Here is a 26,800-nt window from a genome sequence, read left to right on the forward strand (position 1 = left end):
GTCGTTTAGCTGGTCAGTCACACTTGCTGATGACCTGGTCTCTCTAGCATGAGTAACACACATTGTTCAGGTGGCGGTAGTGCCTGATCATGAATTAATGTATGCATAAGACACGGCTGCAAAACAACAAATGTCAAAGCTTAATTATACTAGAATGACTTTACAATGGTGGTACCTGTTTGTGTTTTATAGCAAGAGAACTTCTAATGTGTTTAAGTGTAAAACTGAACTAAATATATTCTATGCTTCACACTTAAATTAGTTACATCTTGTCAAAGATTTAAACCTATTGCCCAGGATATTTTTACCAGCTCTTGCTGTCAGCTGTGGTGTATGATCGGCAACAACTTGACCTTTAGTTGGTATTGTGCTCCATCTAAACATGAAGGCAGTCATTTCCTCTGTGGTCTCAAGAACCTGCCTGAGCTGCATTGTTCATGCTTATAGCTACTGTAATTAAGCCAATGAGATTACTGCTCAGAGGCTGCATACCACACAAACCAAATCATAAAAAGAAGTAATGAAGTGAGACTGACTTCACACACAGTGGTATAAAAGGGACTGCAGATGTAAATTAGCCTAAGGCTAACATTTTAGGTCACATTTATGTGTTTTATTGCACACTGTCTCTCACAAATAAAGTTGAAGTTGAAATAAAGAAAATGAAATGTGGGTTTTCTTCATATAACAAACAGCAGTTTTTACAACCTGGTGTGGTCTAATGGTGACAACCTGAGTGTGAAAAGAAAAAAAGAAGCCTGCTAAATGTTACAACAAACCAGCCATTTCTCACTGTTCTGTACCAATAGGCAATGACTTTGTTATTCTTTCATCATGTTTAGTAGATGAGCATGTGGAGTTTAGAAGTATAACCCACACCTGTCTGAATCAGACCTTAGATCACTGCAAACCTTGACTTAGAGCCAGGATAATCTATTCACCACCTGTTACACAGGCTCATTAATAACACCAAGGCATAGTAACTTCAGATATCAAAATGTTAGCAACAAGTCATATTCAAAAATGAAAGTGGATTGAGATGGCTACTGGGTTGGTTTGTTGTAGTATAATAATGCATTTGTTTAACTGTTGCAGTGCAAGCATCATGTTCATATACTTTGATTCAAACGTTTGTAAACATTAATGGACATTTTCATCATCCTAATAAGCAAGCAGCAATTAACTCAAGCAGGATATAGTTTTGTCTTAAATATGTCTTAAAAAAAATTATTGCCTCCAAAATGTCAGCTTCCACTTTTTGATGTCAGGTATTTCATTTCATTTGTATGGTCTTTGTTTGCCTCAATAGGTTTGTTCCTATTTTAAAAGCAAAATGACATTTACAAGCACAGCCACTTTCACACTGACATGAGGAAGTGCTGCCTCTTATGCAGCTCTGTACTTTTTTTTCCCTCAGGGAAATGAAACCTTGCTGTGGCCACTGAAAGATAACTGCTATTGGTCATTAGCAGCTGCTTCACCCCATCACTCTGTTTCTCCCCGTCTCACGAGAGCACAAAGGTTCAGTAGGACGTTCTGCTGTCAACACATCCTTGATTGGGAGGAGAATTGAATTATTTAGAGATGGGATTTGGAGAGGACCTGTGGTGCCCTCAGGCACATGCAGCAGTCATGAGGCTGCTGGACTCAGAGCTTCACCTGATGGAGGTTATGAAGAAATGGATGGGTCAGCGGGCTAAGAGTGAGCGTGAGTTTTCTGTGCAGCTGCACCATATGGCTACCATGGTGGAGAAGATGGACCGGCCCCAGACCAGTGCAGGACTGGACTACATCAGCCAACTCAATAAGGTGAAGTCTTGTAATATATTCTTAAATCCACTGTCCACTGATAACCATCAACTCTGCTGACAATGCATGACGCATAAAAATGTGACACCTGTTTATCTCACATCAGTTTTCACATTTAAGATAAAGCTTTAAACATTCTGAACTAACAACATGGTTTTTTTTATTGAAATACTTTCTTTACTTAATTATTGCCCAAGTCAAAACGACTTATCTATTTAAAGTACCTTTTAATCTATACCTAATTAATCATAGACTTTTTAAGTGCAAACAGATAATATTAGAAATTTCATCCAAAAGGTCTCCAAACAGCTCAGGAGCGCCTGCCGAGGGCTGCTTCCTCAATCTGACGTCTGTCCTTCAGTGCATGTTAATAGGATCCTGTTTGTGCATGTGTTGTGTACTGTATATTTCAGCCTATGTGTGTGTTGCATGACTTATGGAGTGTAAAAACAGAATTTCCCCTTCGGGGAACAATAAAGTAAATCTTCTTCTTCTTGGCGAAAAGGCTTCCCTGATAAAAAGTTAGCATGTATATTAGTTTGAAGAGTAAAACATTAATCTTAGAGAATTATAGCAAATATTTTCCCTCCTAGTGGTTATACACACACACACACACACACACACACACACACACACAAACATACAAAAAATGAATTTGCTCAGAATCTGTAAAAGTTGTTTGGGTGAAATGCAGTCCTGAAGGAAGGAAACGGTTGTCAAGTGAATCTTGCTTTTCAAAAACCAGTTATAGGAAACATCATGACATCGAGTAAATAAGAGAATAAACATGTGTAGGGCTGTGCAGCCTCTGTTATCTAGTGACTTCTGCTGGAGTTTTTAAAGTTTACTGCTTTGAATGTCGATCTCTTTCTGACCCTTTGTTCCTTGTCTGTCAGTCGTGGGGAGTGCTGGTCTCTCAGACTGACCTTCTGAGTCAAGTGATGAAGAGGCGCTCTGAGGATCTGCTGAATGGTCCCCTCAGCAAACTGACACTGCTCATCAGAGACAAACAGCAGCTCCGTAAGACTTACGCAGAGCAATGGAACCTGCTGAGGCAGGAGCTAAGCAAGGTGAGAGACAAACACTGACACACACATTCACATTTTTAGGGCACCTTGAGGACCAGTGACTGGAAGCAGCCTGAAGCCGACCACCATTTGTGAGGGTGAAGAGAATTTCTGTACATTATTTAGTTTTTGAAATACATTTCTGATGATTTCAACGTGAAATAGACTTAAAACATACAATTATGTCATACAAAACAAACACACAGGGATTTTTGTGTGCAAATTTCAAATGAATTGTTATTCATACTACCTCGTCCATTAACTGGACATTTTCCTTTTCAAATGAAACATCTTTTTTTTTTTTTTTACCAAAAAACCAAAGACATTGTATGTGTGAAAGTGTTGCATGATTGCAGAACTCTTAAAAAAAGCTGCATGGTTGATTTTTTTTTTCCTGAGTATGAGTTGTGTTTATTGCAGTAGATGGAGAGCAGGCAACTTCCTCATATGTGTGCATTCACAGTGGGCAGATGTCATGCTGCAATTGCAACTTTCTGAGATGCTGTGGGTTCTGAGATGTCGCCAACAGCAGTATAACAAAGATCAGATCATTTCCTTCTCTTGGTTTTCTTGTTCCTCTACAATGTCATGTAGAAAAGGCAACTGTCAACTTCTGGTGTTATAAAGTGTTCACATGTTTTTAACCACACAGATAGCACTTTTGCAAAACACCTATCCTTGCACCATTTATTTTCCATCTTTTTCTGTTTGACCATGTGCTACCTTAGGTGACTCACATGGAGCTGGAGAGGCTGAGGACCAGCTACAGACAGGCAGTGAGAGATGCAGCTCAGGCTAAGAGGAAGTACATGGAGGCTTACAAAGGTAGGGAAATCTGGCATCACTTCTCTAAAAAGAATCAGTTTCATGGTCATGGTCTGTCTTGTTTTAAAACAGTGTAAATGTCATGTTTTTTTGAACATGACACCATGTGTCCTCTCCTCTATGTTTGCAGATAAAGAGCGAGACAAGGCTAAAGAGCGTTATGTAAAGACTTCACTGAAACTCTACGAGCTGCATAATGAGTATGTGCTGTCTGCGCGAGCTGCCCAAGTTTACCACCAGCAGCACTACAGTCAGATCCAGCCTGCACTGCTAAGTGCACTGCAGACCCTGCAGCAGGAGATGGTGCTCATACTGTAAGATCACAAAAACTAAAGATCATGTTTATGGAGAATGAGTTAGAAAATAACTGAAATCCCAAAAACATGTTTAAAATCTTTTTTTTTTTTTTTTTAAATCAAACAAAAAACCCGAAATGTTAGCAATACATCAAACCCAGTAAAATAAGGCTGTATGAAAAAAATATAGAGAGAAAAATCCATGGTTACAAAAATTAAAATTGTGTGGATTAACATTGCTTAAAATGAATTGATGGATCAAAAACAACTGTCTATGCTTCCTTTCAAAAACAAAACAACAACCTATCCAAATCGCCTATGTGAAAAAGAAAATGCAGAGACAAGCTTATGTTGCTGCGTGTTTGTATTCTTTGTTTTCTGTTTGCATCGTTAAGACAGATATTGATCTATTTACCCAAGAAAGCGAAGCTGAACTCAGAAGCCAATTTACTTAATTAACTATACCACAGTTTAACATTTACAAAATTACATTTGAAATTATTTTTGCAACATTTTCTACAAACAACAATAAAACATTTCAACATTTACAGAACCAATTACTTTTGTTTGTGTATAATAACACCAAATCAATGAGCAGAAGGGTGGACTTTTATTGAAGTAGTAAATGCCAGAAAAATACTCTATACATTACTTTGATAAAAAGGAAAAGGATAATATGAATTATTTTTTGGTTCATGCATCTCTTTTTTTTTAGATCTAAAAAGTAAAATGTTTGAACAAAGCTTGCAGACCATTTGTGTAACATCATTCGAATTAAATAAGCATAAATCACAAGTCGTAATGTATGAATAATATGCGTTCTTCCGTGGGAATTTTGGAAAATTTAAAGTTAGGTATATATGTATGTGTTTTGAATGTGGCTATAACTTGCATAATGTTCCTTGAAGCTACTGAACAAGCTATCATGTGAGTATTTTCCTTTTTTATGTTGCCCTTCCTGACGTTTGAACTAGAAAGGAGATCCTTCAGGAGTATTTCGACATCTCCACTGTTCTCCATCATGAGGTGGTGCAGATCCACAGGGAGATGTCTTCTGCTCTAACAGCAATCGATCCCTACAAAGAGTATGAGAGCTTCATCCACCAGAGCAGGTAGACTGAGGCAAAACTTCCTCTCACACAGCACTAATGCAATCATCTAAGCAGACCCTGCAGAGCTATGAGACTGTTGACTGTGGTTTGTGTTTCCAGGTCTGTAGGGGAAATTCCAGCATGTGCAGAGTTTGAATGTTGTGCTTTGGAGAAAACTGAGCAGCTTAATCCCGGAGAGATTGAACTGAATGATCTTACGCTTGAATCAATCCAGCACAAGTGAGAACAAACAACCCAATCTCACGCAATCGACTTGACTCTGATTTCCCTTTTCTAATGTTTGAACTACTTGGTCTTCTTCACCTTTCTTCTTCTTTTTGTCTCCTATTTTATCAGACTATTTTGTGTCATTTGCCTCCTCCGCTTAGATCATTTTTCTGTCCTTTTGCAGACTGACAGCAGTAGAGGAGGAGCTGCTGAATCTGGCTCGGACTCTTGGCTCTCAGCAGACATCGGCGGAACAGCTAGAGCTGGAACTGGAGGCAGAACAGGAAGGTGTCAAGAGGGGCCAAAGGTGAGTGGACCAAACAGTTGGAATTAGTGATGCGCTGATGTTGCATTCAGAGGTTACAGGAGAGATTTCAAAATGAAACAATGCAACATTTGTTATCTGTGGAGACAAATTACTTTTGCCACCGAGGGCGGCCTTCCCATTGAGGAGAGTTCAGGGTGCTCTTGGCCAAGCAGCATCTAATAACCTAGGGCTCTCAGGAGGCTGTATGTGCTATATGAAATATTACACAGCGATATGGTCAGAGTTATGGAGCTGGATGCCCTAGTTTGTCTTATTTGATAAGGCTGTGGGGGTGTTTGAAGTTTACAGTCCCAGGGGAGTAACTAAGAACACACTCCTGGAGGAACACTGAAAACAATGTTTGTTTGCACAAAGCTGAAACTTTTAAGGTCAGCAGGGGAGAACATATGGTGGTGTTAGTGAGGTAAGTACAGTTAATGCTGCTCTTTGATTTGTGTTTTGAGGAAACATTTTGTAAATTAACAGTGACATGCTGCAACAGGATGACCTTGTGTGACCGGTTGCGACTGAGAATATGTTTACTTCTGTAAGGGGGGCTCATTTCCTAATAACCATTACTCTGAGGTTTTGTTAGATTGAATCTTGAACACAAAAGAACACAACAAAACTTTGTTGGCAGCAGTCTTGTACAGACGCATTTACAAAATGTTTACTTCATTAATAATAATTAATAATCGGTCAGTATTACACAGTGGTCAGTAAGACATCAAGTTTAACACCTGAATGAACCTTTATTTATTGGCCTTTATTTATTATTCAGGAAGTAACAATTATATTCATTCATCAAGCTACAATTACTTGTTACTGATTTAACTATGTTGGCAATAAAATGTCAGATAAATGTAAGGGTTGTACAAATTCAGGAACTATAATAAACTCTATCTTTACAAAGAGAATATAAAACCCTATCATATGTAAACAGCTCTGGAATATTTAGAAGAGAGAGATTGAGATTAGGTTTTTTTTTTTTTAAGATTTATTTTGGGACTTTTTGTGCCTCTATTGGAGAGACAGTTGATAAGATTAGATAAGATTTTACTCTATTGATCCCCAGAGGGGAAACTCGGGCATTGCAGCAGCATGACAAATAATGCAGAAATCAAAAGTAATGGGGAATGACATGCGGGAAAGGAGCCACAGGTTGGATTCGAGCCAGGGATGCCCACTTCAAGGACTAATAGCCTTATATGGAGTATGCAAATTAGCCACTAACTTTTTCAGACTGATTAGAATTAAACATTCTTTTCTAGCCATAAAAATCTAACAATTTATTCCATTCTTGATTATTAAAAGTCTTGTTTTACTTTATCTTCAGGATTTTTGGTTTTATTAAATGTCTGCGACTAAACTGTCATTACAGTATCCTTCTTAATGATTAATATGGTCTTGTTCTTTCAGTTTATAACTTTTGGGCTCTAGCATGTCATTGTGCAACTTTTTGAAATGCTGCTGTCTTAAAAAACTCACACAGCTTGATATCTACCCAACCTGTTTCTTCCTGCTCGGTCCAGGGTCTACCAGTTCAGCAAGAGACATGTGCTTGAGGAGTGTCGACACCAGGTAGCACTGTCTCAGGGCCTGAGAGCAAAGCTGGAGGCCCAGAGGCGTCTCATGAAGGAGAAACTGGACCAGCTGGGCTCCAAAGAACCTCCTTCTGCTCTGAAGCTGGACCTAGACACAGTCTCACTCTCATCCAACGCAAGCAATGTAGTCTAAACTTCTTCTTTCTCTTAATAAGTTCTGCCAAACAGGCATAGAAAAGAAAGATTGGGAGATATGGAATCATGGGAAATAGAAGACAATATCAGTAGAACAATATCTAATGTGGTCTTCACATTAGATATGAACTAAAAGAACAGGGTGTAATGTGTAATAATGTGAGATGTCTATTGCCAGTTGTTTGTTAATTACTACAAACTTTCACAAGACTTTTTCTCCCACTAAAAAAATGTTGTTACCATACTTACACTATAACACAACACAATTTACACTATATATCGGTTAAGCTGTTGCTAGCCAAAGAAAAATAATGCTAGCCTTTACTGACTTTTTTTTGGAATCTTAAAAGCAAATGAAATGAAATAATTTTTGCCTTTTTGTTGTGTTTATTTTTTGACAACAGCAGCAATGATGAACGCAGTGTTCCCTTTTTCTAAACTGATTAGTTAGTTTTCTTACTGATTAGTTGCCATTAAAATGATAGAATAGAAACATGTGCATCTGTTGGAAGAGTAATTTGTTCTGCATGATTTATATATCAAATCAACACGTTTGTTTGTTTGTATGTTTTTCAGGACCACAGCCAAAATCCTCCCAAAGTCCTCGTGGAAGGTATCATAAACAACCTGAGTGGCCTTTTTAAGCCTAAATGTGAGGTAAGTTAATCTCACATTGTACACACTAAACAATGTTTATTTAAAAAATTTTTCTTAAAGGTTGTTTTAAGTGAAAGGACATTGTTTCACTTCGTCTGTCTTTACCTCCACTCTCTTCACTTGTGTTATGTTCGTGTCCACAAAAATGGCAGAGCATGAAATGGGACAGCTGAGCCTATAGGCAGAGCTCATTCAGACACTTCTTTTGTTTTGCTTCATGCTGCTGAAATAACCACTAGACTTTCTTCACTATTTTGGTAAAGTTTCCATACTTCTGAAATCCTGCCTTACCTAAAACAAAGTTTGAATCTCACATCGCCGGTTTAAACCTTATCATAGATAACAGATGATGGTACATACAGAGCAATAAACCAGCTGCTCTGCTCACAACCTTGTCACAGAGAAAGGCCTTGTGTTATTAGTCTACCAGACAGTAATACTACTGTCTCTTCTGAACTGGACTTCCACTGGATTGCTGCTGCTTTTCTTTAAGAGTGAACTATTCTATCTCCCCGACTCTTCACTCTATGGTACCCTGGAGGCAGGGAAGGTGGTGCAGTCAGACTTTAAAGCATAACAGACTTTTCTTTGAAGTATCCCCATATAATCTCTGCAGAATCACCTTAAATCCATCCTCTACCACTTTTTATTCTTTATTTATTCATGTCAGCTTTAAAGAGTCTTCTTTTCTCTCTTCCTGCCTCCAGGCGCCTTCTGTCCTCCCCTCCATGCATGAGTTTGACCGTCCTCTGGGCCAGCAGGACTGGTACCATGGCGCCATTCCCAGACCTGAAGTCCAGCAGCTGCTGAAGTATGACGGAGACTTCTTGGTGAGGAAGAGTCAAGAAAAGCAGGGTTATGTGCTGTCTGTGCAGTGGGAAGGAGCCTGCAAGCATTTCCTCATTCAGAACACAGATGTAAGTCAATCTGCTCATTTAAACAAAACAAAAAAGGGAGCTGCAGAAGTACAGCTTCCAGTGTTTGTGGGTCTGTTGTGGTCATATATGCAGGTCAGAATCACATTCGTAGTTAAAAAAAAAAAATTGGTGTACTTTTTTCTTCCCTTTTTTTTATCTGAGAAGAAGTTATGAAAGTATGCTAAGTTAATGTTATTTCTTTCATTGTGTGATTTTCTGCAAAAACCAAAGATAAGAATATATAAGATCAGCTATTCTAAGCACTATGGCTTCTTTTTTTTTGTTATATGACTTCTCAAATTTTGATGAAGTGTGTCTCCTCTGAGCGTTTGCTAACTTCTGTGAGTGCTTTTCCTTGCGTGTCAGTAGAATCTGTACCGTCTGGACGGAGAAGGCTTCCCCAGTGTCCCACAGCTTATCCGTTATCTACAATCCTCACAAGAGCACATCACCAAAAAGTCTGACATAGTGCTGAAGAAACCTGTACTGAAGGTACCTTATAGCTTACGGCAAACAGCTCACGGCTTAACATCCTCAACAAACAACTCCAGCTCACTGTTTAAGAGATGAGCACATGTGTTAACCTAAATTTGTTTACGGTCATTATCACAGTATAGGTTTTTTCTTTATTCATATTCTTTTCTACCCTTTTAGGACAAGTGGGTCCTGGATCATGATGATATTATCTTGGGACAACTGATTGGACGGGTCAGTTAACTCAGCATCTGTTCAAAGAAACACTGAAGTGAAGTGGGAAAGAGAAAAATGATTCTGTCTTCGAGCCGAATCTGCAGCAAAGTTATCTTTTTCAAAAATGTACCTGCAAAAAGACCAGATTAGTAGTTTAAACGAAAATCAAGAGTAGTTTAGAGACCTGATTGGCAGGTCAAAGGAGTTCTCTATAATTTATAGGTATATCTGGAATTATAACTCGTGATATAGTCAATGTTTATGTCTTCATACTTGCTTCAAAGGAGTCTTCAGTAAGTGAGGAAACAGGGTGTTTTAACCGCTGTAATTAAAAACAAAATGAGTAAAAGACCAACAGTGGGTGCTAGCTGTTGAGTGAGTTAAAATCACACTGCTAAATGCTTACATATGCTGCAGTTAAGGAAACTTTGGAGATTTTCTAAAATGGACCTCGAAAATGCTTTATAAAAATTCAGAAATTCACCTGTGAGCAAGAGAGCAAAGAAACGCATCGGCACCTACTTCAACTTTCAGTCCACAATGAATATTGTTTTAAAATATCCTTCAGAGTTTACCACACCAAAGTACAGCAGTGACTTGTCTTTTTCTGCTTAACCAAGTGATGTAACGTTGATGTTTTTATTCTACAGGGTAACTTTGGAGAAGTGTACAGTGGTCGTTTACGCTCTGATAACTCTCCTGTTGCGGTTAAATCCTGTAAAGAGAACCTGGCCCCAGAGCACAAGAACAAGTTCCTGATGGAAGCCAGGTTAGTACTCAGACACACAAACACATACATATACTGTAATCACTAACACATGCACAATCCTCGCTGCACTCCTCTTCTGTGTCTAGGATCTTGAAGCAGTATAACCATCCCAACATTGTGCGTCTGATCGGTGTGTGCACTCAGAAACAGCCTATCTACATCATCATGGAGCTCATTCAAGGTAAACTGCACCCTGCTGGACTCGTTTTTTTGTTCTGTTATTGCTTACCCACTTTTTCCCCCCATCATCACTCTCAAATATGTGTGTGTGTGTGTGTGTGTGTGTGTACATATCACAAGGTGGGGATTTTCTCTCTTTCTTGCGGCATGAGAGTCACAGTTTGACACTGAAGATATTGGTAAAAATGACAGAGAATGTAGCATCTGGCATGGAGTACCTGGAGAGCAAGAAGTGCATCCACAGGTTGGTCCATCTTCTAATAAATTCACATTTGAATTATTATAATAAATTAATACATAAACACTACCAATGAAAGAATCTGAGAAGAAATAAGGATTCCCCAAACCCTGAACTTCAACACCAAAATGAATTTATTTTATCACCACAATCAAAGGATTCAACTGATGAGGAAGGGTTAGGTTAATTAAAGGGTAAAGTCATTAAAGGAAATGTCCCAGAAAGATGTCAAGTGTTTGTGTTGTTGACAACGGGTAAGCAACTTTTATAGTGCTGTCATCTTAGCCCTGGAAAGTTAAAGATGGGGAGTCCATTGAGGCTACCTGCTGTATTGAACCTCATAATTAGTGTGAATGCTTCAAAGCATTCACACTATTTTTATTTCATTTTAACTAGTCATAAGTTATTTATTATTCATATAAAGTAACAAATACAAATACATCTGTGGAATAAAAGGTATTAACATATTGTCCTGTTACAAGGCACACTAAGCTAAACAGGAAAAAAAAGGTTATTCTTTGTGGTGGATCTAAAACCACCATGATTAAAAGAATCCAGGAAACATGATACACAGAACCAAGCTGGAAAATAATAGTAGGCTAGCAGTGAAAATGTATTTTGTTGCATATAAAAACATGTTGCTTCCTTCATGTTACTTATCCAACAATTACTGTACTGTGTGTTCTTTCCTTTCAACACTTCCCCATAGAGCAGCCAAACAGTCAAACGTAGAGGAAAAATGTTATTTTGAATGACTCACAGCTGTTGAGTCTTTGACTAGGAGAATGGATACATACCTGTACTCTTCTCAATGCTTGTTTTAAAATGTTTACTTCAACAAGAAATACAACTCAGCAAAGAATTCAAAAGTGCATTATATTTTGTACATTTTTTGGAACCTATTTTCCTAAGTACCTTTCAATATTTACTTTCATAACACAGAGAACATGAGATAAATCTCAGCATAAAAACACAAATGAATGTCAGAAAACCTGATCAGAAAGCTAAAGGGCAGGGGAGGAGCTTTTTTGTTGTTTGTGTACAGTTGGCAGAAGACTTGAGAAGACTGGTTGTGTGACTCATTTTTAATAATTGATTTAATGCATCCACAGTTTACCTAAATAATTGTAATATTATTTGTTCCATAATTCCTCTTTTTCTGTGAACAACCACTATTTAAAATACTGATGTACTTTGTATAAGATTAAGCTTGAAGTAATTTCTTGGTTCATTATAAGAGATATCTCTCTATACACTATGTCTGGATTTATTGTTAAGATGTTCAGAAGCTTTGTGGTTTAGAAAGAGAATCAGTCAACTTTATGTGAAACTCTTGAACCATTCTTTGTGTTTCACACTCGTAGTGGGAAACAAAAAGGGAGATAATGAAAGCTGCTGAAAAGTTTGTAATGTTTTTTGTTTATCATTTCTTTCAAGCAGATTCAGAAACTGTTTCACAACCCTGACTTGAGCTACAGAGAAAGATCACAAGGCCACATAGAAAAAACCCCAGCCTTCTAAAAATCTTCCTTTCAAAGCATTTATTCAAAGAAAAAACACAAGACTTAAACTTGAGAGCAAATTCTCTCTACACAGTATGAAGACACTGTCTTTAAAAGGATCTGTTGTTAGTCTGAGTTATTGTGTGGAGCTTGTTCAAAACATGAGTTTGCGTCATTAGTCCTCATCACAAGGTTCCTGTACTGTATGGCCGGCTGACACTGATTGGAGACATTTTTGTTAGCTGCTCAGCCTGTAATGCTGCATGTCAAACTGCCTAAAATGCGACTTTTTTTTTTCTTACAAAGCATAATGTTTTTTTCTTTTTGTCTCTGTTGTTCATCATCCTCTGTAAACATCCCTCTTACATCGTTCTCTCTGTGACTTGTCTTGTTCTTAAGGGACTTGGCAGCAAGAAACTGTCTAGTAGCAGACAAATACTTGGTGAAAATCAGTGATTTTGGGATGTCACGACAGCAGGATGATGGCGTTTACTCTGCAGAGGGGGGCCTCAGACAGATTCCTGTCAAATGGACAGCTCCTGAAGCCCTAAACTATGGTAAATTATATCAGCCCCTGCCTTGCATAAACAACCAGATAAAGTTCTCCTTACTTTGATGTTAGTGAATTAAACAGTTATTTGAATCAGGGAAAGTGTACAACAAACATCTCATGTACCTTTGCCAACATTGCCCTCTGCTGGGGATTTTTTAGGTCGTTTCACCACAGAGAGTGACGTGTGGAGCTTTGGAGTATTGCTATGGGAGGCTTTCTCTATGGGCATGACACCATACACAAGCATGTCTAACCAACAAACAAGAGAAGAGGTTGAGAGAGGTAAAGACTCATACAAGTCACTCTTAAATCATGTGCTTTCTTTTCCATAACAATAGTGCCTTTTCTTCTGTTTCAGACATTTTAAGCTAAGATGTTCTCTTCACCTGTTGTGTTTTTTAAACAACACAACTCAGAGAGTCAGGGTGAATGTTTTGTTGTCAGAGGAAAGGTCCTGTTCTGCAGGTTCACCTCAGGGGTGCGTCCTGTCTCCCGTGCTCTACATCCTGTACACCAATGATTTCCAATAGTTGTGTTGGTTATACTGCTCAGTGATGCTGATGTGTCTGACCTCTGCTCTATCGATCTCTATCTCTTTAGTTAGTGTCTGCAGTTTTTTACGTGGCCGATCTTAATGTTAATGATATGTATTTGATTGTGTTGTGAGGTGTACTTTTAAATATTATTCTCCTGATGCACACTTAACTGTGTGCTGCTTGTATTTTGAGTGGATTCTGCTCTTAACTTTCATTTTTATGTGAGCTGCCGTGAGCCTCAGTCAATGATCTTGACTGGTTGTTCCTCAGGGAATACAGGATTTGGTGCCTCTTCCATTTTGCATTTTCACTGTCTTGGCTTTGTCCTTTGCCTTTTATTGTCTTGATTGCATTCCTTGTGCAGTCTGCTGTTCTTGTACTGGATGGCTTGCTCAACAAATCGTCCTTCGGGGACAGATAAAGTTAAAGTTGATGTCTGTGTGTGTTTTAGGATACCGTATGCCAGCTCCACACACCTGTCCAATGGAAATCTCCAGAATCATGAGCAGCTGCTGGCAGTATGACCCCAAAAGCAGACCATCTTTCAAAAAACTTAGGACTGAGCTCAGTGCCATACACAAGAAGATCACATGATACAAGCCTGTCTTTATTTGTTTATTTTGCATCTAGACATATATGTTTAAAGCAAAACAACTATTTATCCAAAAATGTTTTGTATGTGGAATACGCTTGAAAACCTTTTTTAGATTAGTAAAATATTGACCAGTTGGTGGCAGCATTAATTTCTTTAGCTCTCCTCCTGTACTGTATGTCTGTTGTTCACATCCTCCAACTATGGGCAAAAAGCTACATTCACATATATTTTTGATAATCAGACATCTCCTTGTGATGACTCAAAAGTTAATGCACAAAAATAACAACCCTGTAAACTGTAAAATAATTCAAAAGACAGAAAGAGAAAATTTTATGTAGACTTTATCGCATCTTAAACATTGAATTAACCAAATTAAACTATCATTCAAAAATCATTTAAAGTCAAAATTCCAATCCAGGAAACCCTTCATTAATCCATATTTCCCAGGAAAAAACTCACAAAAAATGTCATCCCTGCAAACAAAAACCTTGATAAGCAATGCATTGCATTGAGACCTATGCTTTTGTTGAGGCAGGGCAGGTGACATTGTTTGGTGGCACTGACATGTCATATTATAAAGGCATGTTCAAAGTCATGTGGAGGTTACATTGATACAAGCTTTACAGCAAAACTGCTGCAGACTCTACCATATAGCCTTGAATATATCCTTCTCTCAGTGTTACAGGTAAAACTACTGGTGTTATTGCAATTGTGTATATGCCATATTTATACAGATAATCATCAACATACTTTTAAAGGATTAGGGATTACCTGCTACATAATTCCATGCCAACATCAATTTGAGATTAATCCCATAAAGAATGAAAACATGAGCTTGATGCGGATATTGCTCAACGTCTGTATAAAGTTTACTTAAAGGAGACTTCTTGTGTATCACATCAGGATGTGAGGGCAAATATGATGAGCCTTTCAGAGTGTTTCTTGCAACTGACACCCTACATCAATCTATATCAATTAAGTATTTATTGCAGATCACAATCACTTTCCCTTTGCTGTTACCCTGCGTATACAGAATCCTGATGTGTACAAGTAACCTCCATATTTCATCTCCCCCTTTGACGTAGATAATGTTAAGGAGAATAAAACATTTGAGAAGGACTTCAGCTTCATGTGTGAACATTGGTAGATATACTGTATGTGACTTGATGGGATCTACTTTTTTTCTTTTCTTTTTTTTTTTTTTAAAAAGCCAAAAAGAAAATTTGTCATTTTTAAATTATTTGTAAAACTTTTTATTTTGTCACTTTCAGGGGTTCTTATAGGATAAACTCCTATATGGTGTGCATCCAATTCAGCTCCAATTTTGCTCACCAATAGAAGACACCTTGGTGGTGGAAAAAATGACTGGCTTATGTACAAAACTCAGTGAGTGTGGTGAAAGCAGAGGTTGAAAATGTGAAGGTTAAAAGACAGAAATTATTATAAATCACATATACATTGTTAAATCTGGCTAATTTTTCATTTAATTTACTGATTTGGTCTGAATACATTTTGCATAAGTAATTTTAAAATACTCACAACGCAACCTTTTGAAAACAATAAGAGTTACTAGCCATTAGAGGGTAAGTCTACAAGAACATAACAGGTTACAGGTCATTGTTAAATATTCATCACTGGTAAAAACTAATTAAAAAGCCAAACGGGGGCAGTTTTAACACAATCAAATATATACTGTACAACATCACAATAATATCAGCCCACATACATAAGAGAGAGGGACAGTAACTGCAGATGGTAACACAGATTGACCAAAGTGACACAGCTGAGGTCAGAAACAAACTGAAACACAACAATAGCATCATGATCACTGGTACCAATAGCATAACCAACTCACAACTATCTCCTCTCCTTGATTTGAGTGAAAGTGGGAAATGGCACTGGGCACAAAAGAGTGCCTGTATCTCTTAGTTTTTATTGAGGGACATCTGAATTGAGAACCAGAAGGAAGTAACTGAAACCCATCATGAAGGTTTTGTTGATCTTTTTCTGATGGATGCTGGAGGAATAAACTGTCCTGCCAACAGCAACAAAATGGTAAAATAAAAAATGCTTTAAAATTGTATTCATGTGATTCTCAGTTATTTTTCAAGAAGACACAAGAAAACCATGAAATCAGAGGAATGTCATTCAGACCTATGCTTTTGTTGAAGCAGGGCAGGTGACATTGTTGGGTGACTGTGACATGTCCAATTATAAAGGCATGTTCGGGATCATGTCTGTCTCTTGGTTTTTACTGAGGGACATCTGAACTAAGAAGCAGAAGGAAGTAACTGAAACTCAAAATGGATTTATCCTTTTTTTTTAAATATATTTATTACCTCTACTCTACAGTTTTCCTGTTTAGACTTCAAAACTCCCAAAAGCTGAAACGTCCCAAAGCTGCTAAGCAACAGAATGTGACAGAATGTTAAAGTAGTTTACTTTCAGGAATTGTATTTATTTATTGCTAATTTGAATACATTATTGTAACATCTATAGCCCCTTTGATGGTCTGTGCACCTGCGTTCATGTATTAATTCATTTTTTGATGTCTCCTTTTCTAAGATGAGAGTGTTGAGTAGACATGCTAAGTGGAAGGTGTGGCACCTGTCATTCACTTACAGAAGCTATGTGTGTGTGATTTATTTTTGTAGCTTCTCCAACCGTTTGCTCAACAGTTTTGTAATTGGAAAAAAAAAAAACAGGTATTGCATGTTATGCAACTTTAAGCTGTCAAGTGACTCTCCCGTGATATAGAGGCCTTGATGTGTTTGGCTCCAAGGTTACAAAACATTCACAAGGTGTAGATGGCTCAGTATGAGTTAAAAACTGCAGTCAGCTGCAGCTGTGCTTTGACAATTTAAAACACTAATTGTTTGAATAGGAAAGTAATTCAACCCAAATTCTTATTTTGTTGCTTCCTCGACTTGATAATGAGCCCATTGTGATTTTCCTACATATTCACTCTTTATTTGTCTTTGCATGCTGTTGAACATCTGTTGATGAGTTTCACAATGCAATTTTCAAACGAATGATGTTCTAAAACAATAATGTCGGAGGTGTTTATAGACTGGGAAACATGGCTTTCTGGTCGTATATGCCATGAAAAGAATATTAGAAAAGCCTTGTAATAAAAAATACTACAACTGGATTTATTTAGGTTTATTTTGGGCCTTTTTTATGTCTTCATTAGAGAGACATGAAGGTGGATATATTTAGAAATTGGGAAAAGAGAGAGTGGGAACTAAATGTGGGGAAAGAGCCACAGGTCGGATTTGAAGCGAGCTGTCTGCTTGGAGGAACATAGCCACCATCACAAACAAGTTTGTTTTTTATCTTTTGCTAAATCGCTGCAAAGTTATGCAGCGGCAAGCCTATTTCTTAGTTTTTATTTGATAAGGCTCAATTTGTACTGCAAAAATTCTACCACGGTTTTGAGTGGCTTAGACAACCTGAGAAAAGATTGTTTAAACCTTCATAGTCTCACTTTTGTCAGCCCTCCCTTCTTTAATGATTTGCCTGTTCTCAGGGCTCTCTCACTGTGCAGTTTGATAACAGAGCTGCAAAATAGTTTGATATTCTGTAGTCTAGACTAGAGTGTGCCACGGTAATAATTAAAGTCTTTATTTCCCTTCATTATATCTAAATCTGCATTTGAATAGGGTCAGACCTTATTTATGTTCAGGTCTCACACACTGAATCACAAACTAGGTGCTGCACTTACTAAAGCAATAAAAGACACATGGGTAATTAGACTGAATATGATAGCAATAGCATTTTATAGAGCACATTTCAATGCAGGCAATTTTAAGATGCTTTACATTGAGTTTAAAGACATAGGAATACAAGAATACAAATGTTTTATCCAGAGTTGTGGATGAGATACAGAAATCCAATCAGAAAAAATCACAAACACCACATAGCAAATTTCAAAAAGCAAAAAAACAACAGCAACTTAAAAAATTAACTGCAAATGCAATTACCAACAACTGATCACTTACACACAAACGAATGACTATTTGTATGTGTGAGAAAAGCAGTTTTTAAGTTTAGCAGAAAGTTAGCTAAAGACCTATAAAATAGAGCAAATCTAAGCTGGTTTATGAACATCCTTATAAAGAAGAATTTGTAATCTTTTCAATGTGTTTGATGAATGAATGTGTGATCACAGGCTCCTCCTGTAATTTCAAGAACTGATTGACCAAAATAAACGTAGTACCTTAGAGGACACTTTACAAAACAAGTCCACTGTCCAACCAGAATAAAACATTCAACAGCTGCAGCTCATCTTGATCAAATAAACAGACTTGGTTTTTGAACTTGGTGTGGATCAAAAATCTAAAATTTACAGTATGTCAGTTTCAAATGAATAAAAAAATGCAAAAGTTTGGGTATGTCCATTGTGGGATGAAGGTCCTTGGAAACAGAATGCAGACACAATAAGGTTTCTCCTAAAATGGTAAATAAATAATAAAAGAAGACATCAGGGATTTGACCTGTGATCTTGTTTGTAACAATTAGTGCATGCAAATTTAAACCTCAGTGTTAAAGATGAATCTTTGACCAATATATATCCCATTCTGCTGAAGTCATGTTCAACAAGATAAAATATTTCTTGCACGTGCATCATAGCACCAGAAATTCACGTTTTTTAAATCTCGGTTTATTTCAAGTTTTACAATTAAATGGCATAACTATCTAATTTTGCAACTAAACTGAGCCTGATGAATGAAATTTGATAAAATACTGAATTTCAAGGAAGAAGCTATATGTAGGGTTCTTGGCCCGGTCACCAATGAATAAAAAACATCAACTTTAACACACTAACAATGTGACGCTAACTCTGTGTTCATGCAATGAGTGTCTGTTCCTCAGAGTCAGTGACTGAGGCACACATGGCTCAGTGACACCTTTAGTCCTGTTGTGCATGTGCTTGAACTGGAGTCACACGATTATCCACGTGAGAGTCAAAGGTGCTGCTTGACAAAGTGAAACTCGTGTCTTCTCTTCTCAGATGAGGGAGGTTATCTGCAGTTCACATCATCGTCGGAGTGAGCAGAAGAAACAGCCGACTGTCTGTCGCTTCTGTATCTGTGTGGCATCTGGCTGTGTGCTCTGTTATGTACCTGTAGAGTTCAAGAAAATTCTTCTCTGGTTAGTCACTCTCCTCTGGCGGCTTTAGATTGATCAGAAGCTAACAAAGAAAACTAATAAAAAATTGATTGACGTTTTAGTTACTCATCTAAGAAAGAAAATCAAATAAAGCAATTACATAACAAGATGTGCTGTTGGGATACATTTCCCTTGATGGGTTTGCCTCTCATACAGCTGTCAGAGATTGTAGACGAATAAAAGGTGTTGTAATTGAGATGAATGATTGACACCTGCAATGTTGTAAATAAGCACAATGTGAGGATAGAAATGATCTGATACCTCCTTAGTTTGAGCATCATCAATTTGACATGTATCTGGGACAAGAAACACTGATGGAGTTGTGTGTTGACATTTGGGAAAAAGTAAGTGAGGTTGTTAAGATAATTTAAGAAAAATGGGCTCAATCAATGTAAAAGTTGAATGTACCTCATTTTCCTCTGTTCATTTGTTTTATAAGTGCTGTGATTGAGATGTTTGGCCTGACTGGCTACCACAGTAACTATATTTTTAAAGATGCAGTTTGTGCCAAAAATTAAAGGAAGGACGCTTTGTTGCTTGAATAGCTGCCATGCACTGATCTGTGTGTCACTTACACTTAGATTGACAGGCGGTCACAATATCTTCAGCAGCATCATTCCTGAGCTGCGTGACAGAGCATACCTCACACCATGTGACTGAGAACATAGCTGAAATGTCTTTAACTGATATGATCTGAGGCCATCACACAGTCACACTGTCACATGCTCACACACACCGGCCAACCTGGATCACTGCTGCATTGTTGAAGTTCAATGATCAACATTTCTACTACAGCTTTTCATGCTGGGTGTACTACAGTTTTCCAATGAAACGATTTTTGTCTTATTATTCATTTTAAACTGATACAGTCACTCACTGCTGAACTCTTTAAATATTTAATCCATCTATACTCATCCACTTGTCCATGGGGTGGGTCACAGGGGTAGTAGTCATTGTCCCAGACCTTCCTCTCATTGGCACCATTTTCCAGCTTCTCCTAGGGGTCTCTTTACAGTAAATACTCCCTGCCATGTCTGTTTCTGTAGGCCAGATGTGTCCTGTAACAGATTTTTTAACTTGACCTTATGGATTGAACTTCAAAAATTTAAAAAGGCAAAACTGAAAAAACAATTAAATAAATTGAACTCTTAAATATTTCACTGTCAAAACTGAAGTGTCCAGTGACTAACTTCAGGTCTTTCTTTTCAGTCGTCCTCATAGTATAATTTGCCGGACACATCTAATAATATACTTCATCAGCTGTGGCTCAGTTGGAGGAGTTGTCATTTCTCAAGCGGAAGATCCCAGCTCCTGCAGCAACATTTCTGACGTGTCCTTGGACAAGACACTTGGATTAGTTACTTCTGATGGTAACTTTAAATAGCATCAGTGTGTGATGGGTAAGTGTGATCTGCTGTAAAGTAGTTGTATAAGACTAAAAAAGTGCTATATAAGCTCAAGTCCATTTACCATTAGACTTTTACCATCAACTTAAACATTAGGTAGTCACCACAATTTAAAACTTACACTAAAAACAATATTGGTATGTTTCTTTTTTGAATCACTAAAAATGGCAAGCACATCCCTGAACGCTGTGCCTCTTTTGCCTGCAGCAGCTGTGGTTTAAAATATGACTGCAGATCTGGAGGATTTTAAAGCTGTGGTACTTGTCTCTAAAATATTAAATATTGTTTTTTTTTAAACACACAATCTTGTGAAGAATCAAAGCCTCCAAAATGCTGCCAAGCTTCGGCAGTAGTGAAATGTGTAATTCATTAAGGTAAGCACAGACAAAACGACAAAGGTACAAGAAAGCTGGTTGAATAAAGTGAAGCATTATTTATTTATATCAACACATGTAGGCATTGTTACTTATAATTATCGTTCAACCAATGCAATGTATATAGGACTTCTAGCCAAGGGCTTATTTGCAAATAAGTTAAAATAAAAAGTTAAAATAAAAAAAACACATGATACAACAAAACTAAAACATAGGCCTGAAAATAGTCAATTGGAGTAGGCAAAGATAAGCAGTTGCTTAAATACATAAAAAACAAACAGTAAAGCAGACATAGACACAAAATGATGGTCATGACTAAGAATAAAAAACAGTTACTGAAATAACAACTTTGAACAAACAAAATGGAGAAGAAGTGCTGTGCTATATTACACATTTACATTTCATGAATGAAAACTCTGTGTTAAAATCAGTTGCTAAAAAGGATTATACTCTTTTACTGGCTGAATCTTTGCGTAAAAAATATCTTAATCTTTTTAGGAAAATAACAAATTTTATATTTATCAATACACAAACTCATCAAATTCAGATGAAGCCTCACGTGTACACTTACAGAGAGCCTTACGCAGTCGGGTGTGACATGTTGCATGTTTCCACGGGTGTGTGAGCTCAGTTCAAGATCGGTCAACTGATGTTCAGAACGATGAAGGGGAACATAATCAGTACTACTGAAGAAGAATAATTAACAATAGAAGATATTTTTTTATCAACAGTTTGTGCTTGTTACATTTTTAAAAAAATGTCCTCATTAAACAGTATGTTGTCTGTTGTGACAACAGGAATAAACCTTCAACATGGGAGGAGGAGACCAAAAAAAGATGGAGGAATTTGCATAAGTCTTTAGATAGATGTTTTGTAGAAATATCTTATTTAAATTGATTGACACTTATTACATACACTGTGTTTTCACATCTGTGTTTCACTGTTGTCATTTGTGGCATAAAGGAGCAAAGACCTGTGCAGAGCATGACATTTCTTCACCAAACACTGCTATCCTGAACTATTATTTAGGGGAATTTGTTCTAAGAAAATTATATTTTCTAAGTAAAATGCAACTTAAGACCTTTCAGAGGCAACAAACAACTTCAAAAACCCGTACGACATATAAACATATGCATCTTTCCAGATTTATCCTTGTGTTTCACAAAACATGCAATGACTGTTGATACATTGGCGAGTAACTCGGAAATATTTTCAACTTAACAATCAAAGTTGTGTCACAGCGTGTGCTGTGAATCACAGCCTGAGTCCTGGGCACGCCCAGTAATATCATCTGAGGGAAGATTCTCATCAGTTATTTATAATCTGTTACCTTATGATTGGAGAATTTGAGTGTGCTGGAGAAGGGAAGCAGATATCATCTGGAATGTACGTTGTGTCACAGAGATACAGCAAAGCTCCAACATTTGATGGATCCTTAAACTGGAATCTGTACTGTTAGATCACTGTAAAGATTAAAAAGCACAAACAGAGACAACGTACATGTGATTCAAAGAAGGATGACGCAAACAAACGTGAAGTGCGATGCATTGAATGTATGAGACCATGCTCAGTGTGTTCTAATAAAACGGATAAAATAATAGATGGTGCATTACAGCTATATGGTACATATTCTGTTTGTTGTTGTTGTCAATATTGTTTTTTACTTTTAGTTACGGGGTGTTGAGTTACTAGTTACTTTGAGTTAGAAACATTTTGGTTTCATGTTTTTAGTTTAGTTTAGTTTTTTTATTTATTTGAACAGGGGCAGTGTACAACATACATTAACCTTAAAAAGGAGAGATGCATTGTACCAGGTTGTAGCACTTGTGCTAATTTCCACCTGCAGTCCCTGGGCAGGCTGTTGTCAACATACAAAGTATGTACACTCCAAAGCATTAGATTGCATTTAAAACTATCACATACACACTAATTACATTACTGGATAAAAAGAGGTACTATCTATCACAAAAACAGGTACTAACTATCACATGCACACTAATTACATTACATTGTGGGAGCAGGCTTGTTTTAAAAGAAGCCATTTTTTGGCCTGGTGTGAAAAAGTGTTAAAATGTACACACGTGATCAGCTCTGTTGGCAACTTATTCCACTGTCTGATGGCCACACTGGAGAAAGCTGAGCTGCCGAATGCTGTTTTACACTGAGGAATCCTACACTGGCCTCGAACCGTCGACCGAGTGGTTCGAGATGTAATTTCTGAGCTGAGTGAGATAAACTTAATAGGACTCTGTTTAATCACTTAAGCACCTGCTTGCCTAAGTATCTATTAGTAAAGGGTCCTTTAAACATAGCACTTCACCACTTGCTCCTACAATTGAGAGACTTAATGGTTGGCAGCAGTATGAACTTGATGCACAAAACAAACATTGATGTTCACTAAACCTGCTTTACAAAGTTAGAATACAGAAGAAGTATGTTACTGAAACAACACGAGTCCCACCTTTTAGTTTTCTGCCTTGTGTGCACAGCAAAAGTGATTCAGAACTGAATTCAGTATGCAGCAGAGGTGATGACAAACACTTTAAACCTGGCTGACAGGTGTACACTTTCAGGAGCAGCTTAGTGCTCTAATGATTGTATAGCTGACACTCAAAAAACATTTTCAGTTCTCGTCCAAGTAAACAGTCCTAGCAATCATTATGTCAGCTATGATAGCGCGTTTGATTGAGGCCTGAGGACTGAAATATTGTAAGATTGATTTGGTTGCTTGGTAGATTTGAATATTCTTTAATTAAAATGAATAAATAGTGCTATTTTAAGCTAAACCTGTCCCAATAAATACGTTTTATTTTATACGATTAATTTTTTTGTAACAATACATACATGCCTGTTTTGGTTTTTGTTTTTTTCAATTTCCTGCTGTGTTCTAGAGGGGTGTTGTCAACTGCTTGGCCTCGCTCTAGCAATAGGAATAGATACACGCACATGAGGAGTGGCTAACCTGTTAACAGGACAGGTGTGTCAACCCCTTGTGTATGAGTGGAGAGTTGGAGCACACCCCTTCACAGGTCCATATATATAGATGTACCTGCAGAGATGCTGTTGAGAGTCACAGCAGAGCGGGGACCAGGCTTAACAGAGAACAGCAAAGAGTTGTCACCATGGGAAACTGCGTAGAGGGTGCGAGCAGTTTTTTTTGCCGACAAAAGAACACCAATGTTCGTATCAGTCTACCAGCCGTCTGCTTTGTCTGGCAGTTTGCTATGATTGTGCTGTTTGGGGTTTTCATCCGATATGATGAGGAGTCCGACGCACATTGGGTGGAGTACAAAAGGAGTCACAACATCACCAGTGATATTGAAAATGACTTCTACTTCAGATATCCCAGTAAGTGAAAACATTTTACAGCCTGCAATAATGGATGAACCTGTGTCATTGGTATTGGCATTGATTGGTAGTTTCATTTTTAATCTTATATGTAAATTAAAGCAACAACATTTTTCAGCAAAGTCCTGTTTGTTTGTGAAGCATATTTATAAGTTTTATATCTGCAATAATATTTTAATGACTACACATTATATGTCTGAGGTTATATTTTTTTTTTTATTAAAGTTTTTTAATTGAAAGTGCTTGATTATTCAAAAAAATAAAATAATTAATTGTTGTTAAAGAATATGTTTCTATCCTTTCTATCCAGGCTTCCAGGATGTCCATGTCATGATCTTTGTTGGATTCGGTTTCCTCATGACCTTTCTGAAGCGTTACAGCTTTGGCGGCGTGGGCTTCAACTTCCTGATTGCCGCCTTTGGGCTGCAGTGGGCTCTCCTCATGCAGGGCTGGTTCCATGCCCTAGACCCGAACACTGGAAAAATCACCATTGGAGTGGAAAGGTAAGTCCCACCTTCACATCATCACACATGCAGTGAAGTGGAATTTCCAGGGGGTTGCAGAGGTGCATTATTATATTAACACAAAGTCTAAACCTCACTCTTGAACCTTGATGATTATCTGAAAAGGGGGGCGTGAATGTGAACCAAGTATCTTTTGTCACAGCTGTCAGTTCACAAAAACAATGCTTTCCTCTGGTTTTGTCCTCTGGCTGTTTCTGAGGCACTGCAGTCAATCGTATGTCCTGTGTGTAGAATGAAGTGCAGAATGCAGATCTAAGATCTAGTCACTCAAGTTTGTCGACTGTAAATGTGGTTCAACCTGTGTAAGAAATCCCATTTTGATGCATGATCATTCAGCACTTGATTTCTGGCATTCTGCACCATTAATTGTCTATATGTTCTTCTGTCTTTCTGTTACAGCTTCTTGTGTATACACTTTATCTTTTATTTGTGATCATTTTATTTCATTCATTTTTTTTTTGTTGGTAAAGCTATACTTTTATTAGCAGCTTTTAAAGCAAACTTCTGACTGATTCATCAGTGGTCAAGTTTAACTGATTATCTGTGATCAACTTTTGCTTTGTCCTTTTCCTTTTTCTTTTTCCCCAAACAGTCTGATCAACGCGGACTTCTGCTGTGCTGGCTCTCTAATTGCATATGGTGCCCTCCTGGGAAAAGTGAGCCCTGTCCAGCTGCTGGTTGTCACCTTATTTGGTGTCACATTGTTTGCTGTAGAGGAATATATCATCCTCGATCTCCTTCATGTAAGTCTCAACAAACTCAATTGTTCTCAGGGAATATGGCCATTTTCCAATTTTCCTTCAAATATTTGAAATGTCTTCTTTTTGCTGCATCTCCTACAGTGCAGAGATGCTGGAGGCTCCATGGTCATCCACGCCTTTGGCGGGTACTATGGTTTGGCTATTTCCTGGGTTCTTTACCGACCAAACTTACACCTAAGCAAACGCCTCAATGGATCTGTCTACCACTCTGATTTATTTGCCATGATTGGTGAGTCACTGGTGATTTACAACTAAGCATTTAAAAAAAAAATGTTTTCTTCAAGGCTCAATTGTTTACTTTGACGTCACATGTTGATTATAAATGCATTCATTGTAACTCTCCCCCACAGGTGCGCTGTTCTTGTGGATGTTCTGGCCCAGTTTCAACTCAGCCATCACAGATCATGGTGACGGACAGCACAGAGCAGCCATCAACACTTATCTGGCCCTGGCCTCCTCTGTCCTCACTGCTGTGGCCATCTCCAGCATGTCTCAGAAGAAAGGAAAACTGGACATGGTAATGCTCTATCACTGGTAAACAATTACCTATGGCATGTAACATCTATGTGTTTCTCATGACTGATATGCATTTTTTCTCCTGACAGGTACATATCCAGAATGCAACTTTGGCAGGTGGGGTTGCAATGGGAACAGCAGCTGAGTTCATGATCACTCCTTATGGCTCACTCATTGTGGGTTTCTTCAGCGGCATCATCTCCACATTTGGTTACTTGTTTGTGACGGTGAGCCTGCATTCCTTAGCATATTTTAAATCTAAAGATAAATGGTTTGCTCCAACACTACATATATACTAAATGTCCTTGATGACCTCTAAATTCTTGAAGCCGTGGCTTTAGCTCCGGAGTCAGCAACTAATACACAACTGTTTTTCTCCTTTTTTAGCCATTCTTAGAGAACTCTTTAAAGCTTCAGGATACATGTGGTGTCCACAACCTTCATGCTGTGCCAGGAATGCTTGGTGGCTTTACTGGCGCCATTGTTGCTGCAGCCGCCACTGAATCGGTTTACGGTAGAGAGGGGTAAGAGACCAACACAAAACTAGAAAAGCATATATACTTTTTTTAATATGCGTATATAAGCTGAGATACAGAGAACCAGATTTTGTCTAATTATAGAAGTTCTTCCTCCAAGAACACATATTTGACTTAACAAAGCTTTTGTATCAAATCTAGTATTAAAAAAGTTTGTGTTTTAT

At 37.8% G+C, this 26,800-nt stretch overlaps 2 protein-coding genes across 2 annotated transcripts; both read left to right on the plus strand.

Moving 5' to 3' along the window:
* The first annotated feature begins 1,508 nt into the window (after positions 1 to 1,508).
* fes (FES proto-oncogene, tyrosine kinase) lies at positions 1,509 to 15,182 on the plus strand. The gene is made up of 18 exons (XM_079339960.1): positions 1,509 to 1,809; positions 2,706 to 2,879; positions 3,605 to 3,701; positions 3,832 to 4,015; positions 4,972 to 5,109; positions 5,209 to 5,328; positions 5,501 to 5,623; positions 7,156 to 7,351; positions 7,939 to 8,019; positions 8,727 to 8,936; positions 9,306 to 9,428; positions 9,591 to 9,644; positions 10,277 to 10,395; positions 10,482 to 10,576; positions 10,696 to 10,819; positions 12,715 to 12,872; positions 13,028 to 13,150; positions 13,856 to 15,182. Exons 1-18 carry the CDS (start codon positions 1,585 to 1,587, stop codon positions 13,996 to 13,998), a joined length of 2,487 nt encoding a protein of 828 aa, XP_079196086.1. The 5' UTR covers positions 1,509 to 1,584; the 3' UTR covers positions 13,999 to 15,182.
* Positions 15,183 to 23,767: 8,585 nt separating this feature from the next.
* Positions 23,768 to 26,628, plus strand: rhcga (Rh family, C glycoprotein a; the record flags this gene model as incomplete). Its single annotated transcript, XM_079340075.1, has 7 exons — positions 23,768 to 24,299; positions 24,610 to 24,802; positions 25,416 to 25,566; positions 25,666 to 25,813; positions 25,935 to 26,101; positions 26,190 to 26,327; positions 26,488 to 26,628. Exons 1-7 carry the CDS (start codon positions 23,948 to 23,950, stop codon positions 26,626 to 26,628), a joined length of 1,290 nt encoding a protein of 429 aa, XP_079196201.1. The 5' UTR covers positions 23,768 to 23,947.
* Positions 26,629 to 26,800: the final 172 nt, after the last annotated feature.

The sequence above is a fragment of the Symphodus melops genome (genome assembly GCF_947650265.1).
Source record: "Symphodus melops genome assembly, chromosome: 3".
NCBI classification, from domain to species: domain Eukaryota; kingdom Metazoa; phylum Chordata; class Actinopteri; order Labriformes; family Labridae; genus Symphodus; species Symphodus melops.